Source organism: Sinocyclocheilus rhinocerous, unplaced genomic scaffold (genome assembly GCF_001515625.1).
Source record: "Sinocyclocheilus rhinocerous isolate Xijiao unplaced genomic scaffold, SAMN03320098_v1.1 scaffold589, whole genome shotgun sequence".
NCBI lineage: Eukaryota > Metazoa > Chordata > Actinopteri > Cypriniformes > Cyprinidae > Sinocyclocheilus > Sinocyclocheilus rhinocerous.
In genome coordinates, this window is record NW_015635524.1 from 261,117 (window position 1) to 274,982 (window position 13,866).

Below are 13,866 nucleotides of genomic sequence, written 5' to 3' on the forward strand. Positions count from 1 at the left end.
TTTTAATATTTTATTTATATTTTTAAAAAGTAATTAAAATGCTAAAAACAAAAAATGATTGAACTTTTAAAAATGAACACTTAAAATGCTTTAAAAAACATTAAAGTGCTAAAAAAAAAAAAAAAAAAGTAAATTATATATACCGGTAATAGTTCCAGTTAACAATAACAACACTGTTTGGACACATGCTGAATTTATTGATCTTTTATTTGTTTTTATAGATGTTTGCTTAAATGATTTAAATACGTTTTGTAGACAAATAACAATTGTACGGTACTTATGTATATATTTCTTGACAATTTTGCTTTAAAGAAAGTGAGTTCTTAGGGTTGGAGCAGAATGTAAAGTTCCTTCAATAGTGTAAAAACCTCCAGGATGCACCTCATGAAGCTGGTTGCGCTAAAACATGTATATTTAGTCTGTAAGAGCTGCAAGTCAGTTTTATTTCACAGTATTATTGGTCTTAAACTAAGAGAAAGAGAAAGTATTCAAGACATTGATTCCAGCACCTAGGATTCTTCTACATCTACACAAATATCTCTACAAACGTAAGAAAATACATCTTCATGAGTCTGAGTGAATGCCACATCTGTGTGAGCGACAGACTCTAGATCGAGTGCAAACTATCAGTGGGAATGTTTGAGTGTCAGGATTCGTCAGCCGTGATCCGTGCACGGCAGCTCTCACGCAGTTTAGTAACTGTGGACATGGAGAGACTCCCGGGCTCCTGGAAGATTCTCTGAGAGGACCAGAAGGAAACCAAACTTCAGTTCAACAGCTTGAACCAGTTTTAGAAGAAATGTGATCATGTAGGTGCCCAAACCTGTTGCTGGAGATCCAGTTTTCTGGAGTTCAGTTCCTGTAATGATAACGCGTTCCTGAAGATCTTCAGGTGTGATTGATCAGGGTTGGAGCTGAACTTTGCAGGAAGGTGGATCTCCAGGAACAGGATTGGACAGCCCTAGGGTGGACTTCTGTCTGGTTTTAGGTCAGACAGTCCGGTTTTTAAACACCATGTCCATTTAGTGGCGCAGGCTTGAGCCAGATGCTAATTTGTCCTGCTTTTAAGATCATCACTATTTTATACTTTATCTAACGGTATATAATTAATAAACAAGGAGATTAAAACATAGGCTAAGTTTAAGCGACTGACATTTTAGACACAATATTGTCAGTATCGACTATTTTTTGCTCCAAAACTGTTCCAAACAGAGTCACAGCAGGACAGCTGCATCTCCATCAAAACTGTGGTGTTTGTTCTTGAATGATTCAGTGAGCGATTCAATGATTCATTCATAAAGACAGTCACTTGCTTCGTTTCTGAATGAATCAGCCGTTTTGAACAAAATGGTTGAATTTCTGAATGAATCAATGACTCTCTCATTATGTCAGTGACTCGTTGCAACCTATTGGAGGTTTTAGTTTCATATTTAAAGTATAATTTCATTTTTTCCAACATTTCTATATTTAAAACATATATCTTATAACTTTAAGCAGTGTTGTACACAGTCTGAGTAAATAATCTAGACGCAGCTTCTGCAGTGCAAAGATGGATTTTGTCTGATTTCATTTGATTGGTAACAGTCCTATAATATCTTATTCTAACTGTATTTATTAAATAAATATAAAAATGTACATGAAAGGAGACATGCATTTAAAACGGTTAGAAATGTTGTCCAAAAAAAAAGGCCCTGGAATTTGACTTAAATACCACCCCTTAATGGAAAAGTTTCTGTCCACTGCTTACAGGTTTGGGATTATTTTTCAGTTTTTATCCTGGCTTCACTTTATCCTGCAAAATATCCTTCCGCCCTAAACACCTGATGTGGATGAATGTGACTGACCTGCATGAAAGCGTGGCAGTCCTCCACAAAGGCTCCTCTGGTGATGCGCTTGAAGCACTCACAGATGTCCGGCAGGTTCTGCGCCTGCAGAATCACATCCTGATGGTGGTGGATCAAAGTCAGAGCCACACGGAACAGGATCTTCGAACCCTCGTAGAACAGACAGTCCCAGATCCGCAGAACCGTCTAACAGAGCCCAAACACAGAGGATCAGTCGTGAACCGATCGATCACATGATCACATTGGGATGCTCCATTACCTCCACTGGCAGGATGTCGATGAACAGGCAGATGAACCAGCGCGAGACCACCAGAGTCCACATGACGCCGTGATCCTGCATGAGCTGCCACACCGCAGGAACCTTCATCCGCACCAGCTCGCCCAGAACCTCCTGATCGGCCTTCAGACCCAACATGGCCGGAGTGTAGTAATCTGAGAAACGAGCCAGAGACCAACGGTGAAACAGGTGAGGGTCAAAGGTTACAATGATGCTGCTACAGTGTTTGAAGAGACGTTTCCTCCTAAAACAGCTTCACTGTAGTCTGACACAGTCTTGTTAGTAGTTTAAGTAGGTTCACTACTTTAAGAGTGGTTTGTGAAGGAGCATCTAAACCCGTGGATCTCTTTTTTGAATTATTTAATTTGAATTTTATTAAAAATAATTGACAATTAAAATCCTAAAACCACAAATGATTATATTTAAAAATTATTAGAACATCAAAATCCTAAAAACTAAAAATTATTTAATTGTATTAGCAATAATTAAAACTTAAAACGCTAAAAATTAATTTAAAATGCTAAAACCACAAAAAATGATTTAAAGGGTTAGTTCACCCAAAAATGAAAATTAGCCTGTGTTTTACTCACCCTCAAGTCATCCTAGGTGTATATGACGTTCTTCTTTCAGACGAATCCAATCGGAGTTATATAAAAAATTGTCCTGGCCCCTCCAAGCTTTCCAATGGGGGTAAGCGGGTGTTGGTTGTCAACAGTTCAGAAGACATTAAATAAAGTGCACGCATCCGTAATAAAACGTCCCTCACACGGCTCCGGGGGGTGAATAAAGGCCGTCTGTAGTGAATCCATGCGTTTTTGTAAGATAAATATCCATATTCAAATGAAATAAAATGTTCTCTCACTTCCGCTGACTGTGGTACGCGGAAGGCTTTCTGGCGGATGACGTAGGATGTCGACGTTGCGTGATTAGTGACGAACGCGGAGACAAAACAAAACGCCGTTCACGAATTAGAAGCACAAAATGAGGATTTGTAAAGAAAAATGTCGGAGGATTTCGATATAAGCCAAGAGGAGACTGGTTTTCCTTTGCTAAAGTAAGGAACTTTGCTTCCTTTGCTCCTGCATATCTCAGAGGCGTGCGCACGACGCATACGTCTTGCGTCATCCTCCTGAACGTCTTCCGCACAGTCACAGTCAGCGGAAGTGAGAGAACATTTTATTTCATTTGAATATGGATATTTATCTTACAAAAATGCATGGATTCGCTACAGGAGACCTTTATTCACCCCCCGGAGCCGTGTGAGGTACGTTTTATTACGGATGCGTGCACTTTATTTCACGTCTTCTGAACTGTTGATAACCAACACCCGCCTACTCCCGTTGTAAGGCTTGGAGGGGCCAGGACAATTTTTAATATAACTCCGATTGGATTCGTCTGAAAGAAGAATGTCATATACACCTAGGATGACTTGAGGGGGAGTAAAACACAGGCTAATTTTCATTTTTGGATGAACTAACCCTTTAACTATATTAAAAATAATTAACACTAAAACAAAATGCTAAAAACAAAAAGATTACATTTTGAAGTGCTAAATAATTCAAATTATTTAATCATTAAAAAATTACAATTTAATGTTAAAAACAAAACTTAATTTAAATAATCAAAAACACAAACTACAAATATTTCTTTTTTCCCTCTAACTATTATTTTTATTGAAGAACATGCAGAATCAGAACCTTATAGAGTCACAAAATGAATGTTTAATTAGTTTAATATTTCAACATGTTTCAAAAATTGGAAACAAGCAGCGTTTTCACACAACAGAAATACCAAAGAAAATATCTATATTGTTTTGGACAATGGAGGGCTTTCAGATCAGAGCATTTGAGAAGCGCTGGACTGGAACAGTGTTGAGACTGATGGAACAACAAACACTGACTATATCTGGATCTATACCTCACTAAACACACATACAGTATTAATGTTTCATGATCATCATCTGTCATTCAGATGTGGACCTGAACTCTAGCAGGAACAGGAAATGCAGCACTGTAGGATCAGACCATGTGACCTGAGCCCAGTTTATTCATAGACATGAGCTCGGAATAGATCTGCTCATGTCACACTCACACACACACACTCAGACTCTATGACCTCTAATGATGTGGTTTATTTTCATGAATAACCACAGGAGCAAACAGGAAACACACCTGGCAGGATTCTGTCCAGCAGGGCCTCCATCAGCCAGAATGACATCTCCTCATCCTTACTGATGATGATCAGATATCCTGCGATGAAGTTCATTCCCTGAAAGAGGGAGACCATCATTAAATGTAATACTGACATGTAATACTGACATGCATCTTTCCCTTGATTCTGAATCATGAGCTCGCTCGCATGTCGCAGCAGCAGTCAGTCAATCATTCATTTGCATTGGAAATATTGTGCAAACTTTGCATTAAATAAACAAACTGAAACAATGACTGACTATAAGAGAACACCGATAGACACGAGCTCTAAGTATTCCATCTGGCACTGATCTAATGACTCATCTGAACACAACCGATTCACCTGTCCTGAACCCACCAGTAACCAGGCTCCAAAATGAAGCAGTATGAATCGCACTTAAGCAGCTTCATGTTTGTGTGCTGATTCAGGTGTGTGATCATGTGACCTTACCTGACAGTAGCCCACAGCTTTATTATGGTGTCCATACGCCACCAGCACATTAAACAGCGCCTTCTGCAGACACGGATCCGCCGACTTACGGAAGTGAATGTTATCTGGGAAGGTTCTGTGCAGATCTAAAGGAAATCACAATGGTACAGGTGAATATAGGGTAAACACTGTAACTAAGATTAGGGGTGTAACGGTACTAGGGATGTAACGATTACCGGTTTGACGATAAATCATGATAAAATTCCCCACGGTTAGTATTACCATTTCATATTTTAATTATCATTAAAACCGTATTAGATTACCGGGATTTGAACAACTCACGATAAATAAATACTGTCCAGCATAAAGCACAGTTTTAAGTAACAGTCTCACGTGCGCACAGCAGCAGAGTAGTTTCGTTTTGAGTGAAAACAGGGCGGAAAAGCTGGGAGGTTTTAAAAGAGTGCTAAGGGAATTATACAAATGAATATATGAATTAATTAATTATATGAATGTACCTCTGAAGGTTCTGACTGACTTCAGAAACGATTCAATGGCATTTTGTGTTCATCTTCGCTCCATGTAATACCTTAAGGAAGTGTTCTTAATCGCAATACTGCTTTGTCCACGGAGGTTACGGGAAACGGCTCTAATTCAATTTTTCCATAAGCGCCACCTAGTGTCAGCGAGTGGATTTACAGAGACTTATATTTATTTACATTCAGCCTGTGTAGTTTCTGTCTGCCCAAAAACGGACTGAATTTGCATGCCCTGCTGTAACAAGCTTATGTGGATTCTACACATTTAAACAATTCAGATAAGTTTAGAATTATTGAGCAGAAAAAATAATATAATAATTTATTAATCAATTATCATTTTGACTTAATTCTTTTCTTTATTTAAAGGCTGAAATGTGAGGTTTACCTTTTTATGAAACTTTTTCAAAGCTTTATTTGAACATTTACATTAGATATTTCAACATGCTATTAAACTGTTGTCAGTCAAGTTGTCATTTAAAATCCGAACATCATTAGTAATGTTATTGTTTTAGTGATTATGCAAACAAAAAGTCATTTTATTTGTTGTGTGGCGATTTTTAAATATAAAACTTGAAGTGATTTATGTGTCGGTAATTTTTGAACATCTCCAGCACATTTTAACAATACCGTGATAATACTGATAACCGTGATAATTTTGGTCACTATAATTGTGATAAGAAATTTTCATATCGTTACATCCCTAAACAGTACGTGACGGTTCGGTTTTGACGTCACTGTTCGGTATGGTTTCGGTACAGCAAGGTGAAAAAACGAAACATAAAATTGTTTAACTGCAGTTAACAGAACAAATTGCTCTTTTTGTTATATAAATTCAGTTATAATAAAATTTTTCTTAGAGATAGAAATCTACCTCAGATTATGCTCTAAACTATATAGGGAGTCGTTTTACTTCACTAAAAGGTTACAACAGAACCCAAACTTAAATGATACGTGACATTTTGTTTACAAACGGTTCGCATTTATTGTTTAAATTTCCTGAAAAAAAATCGACATCATTTGAAAGTTAAGACTTTGTTTTATATTAAAATTAACAATATAGTTACGCTCATGCAGTGGTTAAAACAACGCTGTATTTGTTCGGTACACATGCGTACCAAACCAAAAGACCCGTACCGAAAATGTTTGGTATGAGTACATGTACCGTTACACCCCTAACTAACATATATCACCATAATTCACCAGTGGATTAATCACAGTACATTAAGACAATTGTTCTGTATTGCAAGTTTTCTGAAATGTTTAAATAGGCAAATGAGCATACATTTTCAGCACATAAATCAAATCATTGGATAAAGCCAGGTTAAAAATTCTTGTTTGATTTTGCTGACATATTCAAATTTTGGATTTCTCTTTTTATCACTCCATAAATCAGAAAATACTGTCAACAGACAGAAAACAAATATTTTCACCATGTTTTTAGGAATAATATGTTGTATAAATCAGGCCCTGTCCACACGAACACGGTTATTTTTAAAACCGCAGCTTTTTCTATGCGGTTAGGCCGTTCGTCCACACGTAAACGCAGCACCGGGTCCCTGAAACCGAACATTTTTGAAAACGCCTGCCAGGGTGAAGATTTTCAAAAACTGTGAGACGTGAAAAAAGATTTTCAGTGTTATCGTGTAGACAGCGAAACCGGCGTTTTTGGCTTGTGATGTCGGAGCCTGCGCTGTTATCTCTGCCTACTAGAAACTTTTCAGGCTTCTGATTGGCCAACATGGCTTTACGGTTGCGATTATATCGCCACCTGTTGGTTTGGCATGCTCTTGCCAGTGCTTCATAGCATGCGTTTGCATTTTCATGTGAACGGAGATTTTTTTTTAAACAGAAGAAGGAAAAACTCTGTTTATAAAAATACCCGTGTACGTGTGGACATGGCCTCAGTGTGAATGATATATGAACCCTTCAGTTAAAGTCTTCAGAATATAGATTGGAATAAAACTGTAAAGTTTGGTGTATGTAAGAGAAAAAACTCATAACTTTAAAGATATGGATTCAAATTGAAATCTACAGACGCAAGTAGATAAAATGCTATAAAATATACACTTAAATGTGTGTTTTAGATGTTTTCATTTCACTAATTTGAAAGAAGACGTCTTACTATGGACCAAAACAGACCAAAACCTCAAAACTGCCCAGCGCATGGAAAATGCTGGTTTTGCCTGTAGTTTCTCGCCTTAAAGGTAGGGTAGGCCATTTCGGAAAGGCTAGCAATAGCAAGCTAGCCTTGAAAGCAAGATCTCCACCCTCCCTGCATAATCACTCTGCAAAGCCACGCCTCCAAAACACATGAACGCACACAAGCAGACCAGAGGCTAATCAGCGACACGATGAGAGATGGCGTTGGTGGAATCTTACTATGGACCAAAACCTCAAAACTGCCCAGCGCATGGAAAATGCTGGTTTTGCCTGTAGTTTCTCGCCTTAAAGGTAGGGTAGGCCATTTCGGAAAGGCTAGCAATAGCAAGCTAGCCTTGAAAGCAAGATCTCCACCCTCCCTGCATAATCACTCTGCAAAGCCACGCCTCCAAAACACATGAACGCACACAAGCAGACCAGAGGCTAATCAGCGACACGATGAGAGATGGCGTTGGTGGAGGATTGAATGCAACACTGTCAGATTACCTCATGTCTCATTATCCGGTGAGAAAACATTACAGTACAAAGCACGTATTACAATAATAATGCCTCTCATTCTCGCTGGAATGTGCTGATGACGTATCCTGTCTGTGCAAACTGGGTGTGCAGAGGTATGCAAATACATATTTTGACAGGCAGGCCGGACAGCCTATCGTAATCTTCGGACTGAACATTTTGATTGGACGAACATTTTATGGTCCTACGCCTTCCACAGACGATATAAATACATATAGATAAATTTAGACCACTTAACTTATTGATTGCTATCGGGATGTGAAGAGACTTTCAATCAGCATGACAAGAAAAGTTTTTGAACCAAATCACCTACACTACCTTTAAGTGTGTAAAAATTAGAAAACACCGTTAAGAGTTTCCATGATCAAACTGTCCATTTCAATGATTTGACCCAAAACTCAGTGATTTATGAAGGACGTCTGTGTATGATTTTGTGCATCAGACAGCAGTGTGGATCCGGTGGAGAAGCGTGCGAGATCTCACCGGTGCGGATGGTCTCCACTAGTCTGGGGTCGTGTTGTGCGTCCAGCAGAGACTGATAGTACCCAGGGTTCCTCTCCAGCCGTTCCTGCGCTCCACTGGCCGTCATCCACACCTGTGGCCGGTGCTCATTCGGGATGCCCTTCCGTACATACCGCTTCACTGCACACACACATCACCAGTATAGACACGTTATTTTTAGAAAATAGTGTTTTTGTGGAAGTCAATGGTCACCGAAATGGTTTGGTTCTTAACACTCTTCAAAATATCTTCTTTTATGTTCCACAGAAGAAAGAAATTCATACAGGTTTGGAATAAATGATGACAGAATAATCTTTTTTTTTTTTTTGGTTGAAATGTCCCTTTAAATGTGTCTCAAAGCAGCACATGATCTTAATAATGCAACGAATGAGGATGATGCTAAAACAGATCTCATCTTCATTGAGCACAAATATACTGCGTTTACATTGATGAATGTTCATGTTTGTGTAAAGTCACACACCCTTCAGGTTCCTGTCCACACGCCGCTTCCCCTGCAGCAGTTTGGACCACTTGATGGACCTTCTAGTGAGAACGGCCAGATACTCAGACATTAGCTCCTCATAGGACTCATAGTCGAAATCATCTGAGCGCTCGAACCCGTATGGATCAACACTGAAACACAAACACACTCACACTACACTGGTCTGTCTGTGATTAATGACACTGGAACACAGAAGAAAGCGAGTGGTTCCTCAGGTGTGTGTTCAGGTCAGGAGATCATGTGACTCATGACAAAAATCTCAACCCTGAGGCTACATTTACAGCAACTTATCTACCACTGGTTAACTAGGTAAACAGTCATGGGTGGAAACCGAAAGACAAACGAATCTCACACATTATACAGTCCAACAAACGGGTTAGGAAGGCAAATTTAAAACTTTAAAAGTCAAGAAAATGTAAAAAATAACCGAATGGAACAAATTATGTTAATGGTCTCTATAGGTAAATCTCTAGTATTAGCAACACTTAATTATAAATATATTTCTATATTGTTATATAATATATACACACACACACACACACACATACATATATATATATATATATACAAACATATGTTTGTTTTTAAATAGTCTTGTTTTCCGAGAAACTGATCAAAATTAAGTGAGTTTGATTAAAACAAGAACAAATGTCTGCCAATGGAGTCAGAAAAATCATCTTAATTAAAAGTTTTTATTCCCCATTGACATATATTTATTGTTGTTTTAATCATAAGATCACTTTATTTTGTTCGGTTTTTCAGACAACACGACTTCATATCTTCATTTTGCATCGCAAGTAAATGTATCTTAATTTAAGGATGTTTAGATATTTATAATGGAAAACGACAAAAATACTATGACCTAGGAAGATTTTTTTCAATACATTCAAAATTTAAAGCTAATGACTTTATGAATTTAAGACTTTTTAAGGCGAATTAAGGCTTTTTAACACCCTGAAAGATCTTTGTGTCATTATGAAACACCTGGGAAAACTGACACCTGTGTGAGTGTTTCTATTTTTAATTCTATTCTTTTATCCACGTATTGCATCAAATGGCAAAGGGATTGATAAATGAAATATTGCATTAATTTTATTTGATTTTTGAAAAATCATTTTTATTGTGACGAACATGTATGCTGGTGCTGTATGTTGTATAGTTAGGACAGTGTGTAGTATGCAGTATGTAGTGCGGTACCTGGCCGCTCGCTCTCTGGCGGTGCTCGGCACGTTGATACGCAGCTGCGGCTGATTGGAGCTCCGCGTCCCGTTGCGTTGCTCCATAGTCAGACCTCAGAGGTACGGGACTCCATTCACAGCAGCTCCGCGTTGCTCTGTCGCTGCATGGACGCCGATTATTCCAGACGCGACGCGATGAAAACGCCTTTCTCCTGCGCGTCACGTAGGTGAAACTTTTCCCACGCCGCCACAGTAATGGCCCCTTCTCCTGCGGGACAGCGAGCCGCCGATCAACCTATCGTGCGCTCCCGTACTCACACCCACACGGAGCTCAACAACATTAGAACTTTATCACATCCGCGCGTATAGTTGTTGCTTTAAGGACGCGTTTGGACGCATCATCCATAGCGAACACTTTGCGGAGCAACACACGCGATTAATTTCTCCAGGGGAGCTCAGGGGCACACGTCCATCAAATAGAGGGGCGTGGTTATGATCGCAAAGTCCACGCCCCTCAGCACGCAGTCTTTCGAACGTCAGTCAAACCGAGGGGCGGGATTTGTGCGCAAGGGTTACGCCTCTTTGTCATACAATGTTTTACGAGAATTATGAGGAGGAGCGATAATTAGACTCCTGTCTGAGCCTGTCTTTAATTGTAAAAAGAGTTTACTACAAAATGGGCCATGGAGGTATTACTTTAAGCATCAGAAATCCTAAATATGGTCATATTTATATACCATGGTATACAGGGGGTCCAAAAGTCTGATATAATATTGACATTGAAATTTAAATCTTTAAAAGTTTTAAAATGTTGAAGAAAGTCATTTTTCAATGAAAAACTTTATTCAATGAGGGGGGAAAAAGCTAAACGCAAGTGTTTATCATTGGTCTCAAACTTTTGAGCCTCTTTTTTTATTTACTATTTTTGTAATGTTTCCTATTAGGTTATTTTTGAAAAGATATTAATTAGAATATAAATATATATTTTAGAAGCATTTCAAAATACATTTTGCCCTCCATATATTTCAGTACAAAAAAAATAAATTCATATCAGGGTTATTATAAATTTTTTTTACTTGAAATAAAATAAATGTTTGAAATAAAATGAAATATTAAAAAGCTGAAATAAAAAATGAATAAAAACTATATAGAAAGAAACAACTGAAACTAAAAATGACAAAAATACAAACAAAATTAGTAAAAATGTAACTAAAATTAACATGAAAGCAGGAAATATAAAAATTAAATCTAATTAAAAATATTAACCAAAACTATAACACAATCTCAGTGATGCTAAAATAACAGTGATGTCACATTTGAAGAAAATCTTTATTGTCTGTAACACAGATATAACACATAAATGTAGGCTACTGTAAGACTGGAAATGTATTTTCTTGTAACTGAAATACATATTTTTTATTTATATATATACAGTCAAACCAAAAATTATCCAGACACCAGATACAATTTTTGATATTTATATATATATATATTTTTTTTTTTTTTTTTTTTGGTGGCACACTTGAATTATTAGTAGCTTAAACTGAAATTTTAGTATATTGAAGTTTAATGTTTTGATATGCAGGATTTCTGTATGTAATTATTGATATGCATGTTTTGGTAATTATTTTTTATTCTTATTTGCAGATCAATACATTTAATGTCTTCATCCATCTTCCTTATTGTAGGATGAAGTATATTTAAATAAAAATGTATTTAAGCATTGTTCATCGATCAGTACCTTTTAATTAAATTATTTTAATACTTAAGTACATTAAAAGTCAGGTACTTTTGTACTTTTAGCGTATATATATATATATATATATACATATATACATACAGTATATATGTATAATAATAATCATATATATATGATTATTATATTTATTTATTTATTTTATTGCGTCTGAAGTGTGTGATGTTATACTGTCCTAGTAATTCATGCTGATCCTGGTCCGGTTGTGGCCAGTGAATTAAGTGGATTAACCACAGACCCACCCGTCCGTGATGTTTTATTATTCCAAGAACACAGACTCCATGTTTTCTTTGAGGAGTTTGAATGATTTGAATGATGTAAATCTACTGCAGAAAGGAAATGAGTGTTGTTGTTGTTTCTTATTTAAGTTCTGGTTTGTTCCATACTTACCCTGTCTATTTTGATCAGTACTAGACCGTATTAACCACCTCATACTGTTTCCACGACTTGTTTTATAAACGGGTGAAATGAGGTTGGTCGGTTGAACATTCAGCATATGCAGCACTGCCTCCTTAAACTAGTCCCTAAACTAATCCTGATCAGATTAGCTAGAACACATGGTGTGTTCTGACAGATGAGATGATCAGCAGATACACAGCAGTCTGACGTTCGGAGAATCATGCATCTCTTTGACACACATATAAAAATATTCCCTTCAGTGTTTTCTGAGTAAATCACGTAATGCTGCCGTTTTCTGACACACCTTCATGATCCGGGTGTGTCTGTTTATTGAGCTCACGCTGGTCAGCAGCTGAGTTTAACCCGTTTACCCACATGAAATGCATAATTTGGTGCTCTGTTTGCCTGCATTTCATGACTGTGAATGAATTCAGATCATATACACTAGCATTTAAAAGTTTGGAATAATCAAGGAAGCTTTAGAAATAAGTATCTTCTGCTCACCAAGGCTGCATTTATTTAATCAAAAATGCAGTAAAAACAGTAATATTATGAAATATTATTACAATTTAAAATAGCTGTTTTCTATGTGAATATGTTGTCAAATGTAATTTATTCCTGTGATCAAAGCTGAATTTTCAGCATCATTACTCCAGTCTTCAGTGTCACGTGATCCTTCAGAAATCATTCTAATATGCTGATTTGCTGCAAGAAACATTTCAGATTTTTTGGGGAAACTGATACACTAGCATTCTAAAGTTTGAGGTAATCAAGATATATATATTTTTTAAATAGGTGCATTAAATTCATCAGTATGGACAACAAATCAGCATATTTGAATAATTCCAAACTTTTGATCTGTAGTTTTTGAGACGTATGCATGATGAAGCATTTGTTTTGTAGAAGCAGACGTTGATGATTGATCGTATTATTGATGGTTTCTATCAGGGTTTCGCCGGGTCCTTAAAAAGTCTTAAATGTAGTTGTATCAAATTTAAGGCAGTAAAAAGTCTTTATTATCATTTCAAAAGGTCATAAATTTGGGGACGGAAAGACAAGAATCGTGATAAACTTGGTCTGTGTCTAGTCATAGCGTGGGGCGTGGGGAAAACAATCCTTTCCCCCTGACTAAAAAAAGCATGGTGTTAACCCAGTATGGCCCATGTAGAATCACTTCTGCCGCTCGACAGAGCAAGATATATAGAAAAACTGAGCCGTATTGGGTTGGATTGTCCGTACAGTATCTGTGACTGGACAAATGACCCAACAGAATTTTCCTGACATTTTTTGTTACCTGATTGAGTCTCCAGGGGACTGTACCATGAAGCCGGATTAGGTGGCTAGCCAGATAAGTTTCAGTTTAGTTTGCACCAATCTTGGGTTTTAGGTACCATGAAAGTGGCTTAGTTTTTAGTGGTGTTCATTGCCATAGCAACATACATTCCACAGCTAACCTGCTCCAGAGCAGGTTATGTTCTGTATAAGAGACCTCAAACTGAAATTGGACCAATCAGATGTGAGAACATGTGACACATGTCTGATGCAAAAAAGTAATTTATTTGTCCTCTTTCTTGG

At 37.3% G+C, this 13,866-nt stretch overlaps 1 protein-coding gene across 1 annotated transcript; it reads right to left on the reverse strand.

Annotated features, from left to right (window-relative positions):
* Window positions 1-200: 200 nt before the first annotated feature.
* On the reverse strand, window positions 201-10,608 carry grtp1a (growth hormone regulated TBC protein 1a). The gene is made up of 8 exons (XM_016561485.1): window positions 10,156-10,608; window positions 8,938-9,089; window positions 8,439-8,597; window positions 4,762-4,886; window positions 4,293-4,389; window positions 2,104-2,276; window positions 1,845-2,030; window positions 201-739 (listed from the first exon to the last, which is right to left on the reverse strand). The coding sequence occupies exons 1-8, from the start codon at window positions 10,239-10,241 to the stop codon at window positions 647-649; spliced, it is 1,071 nt and encodes a 356-aa protein (XP_016416971.1). The 5' UTR covers window positions 10,242-10,608; the 3' UTR covers window positions 201-646.
* Between the last annotated feature and the right edge of the window lie 3,258 nt (window positions 10,609-13,866).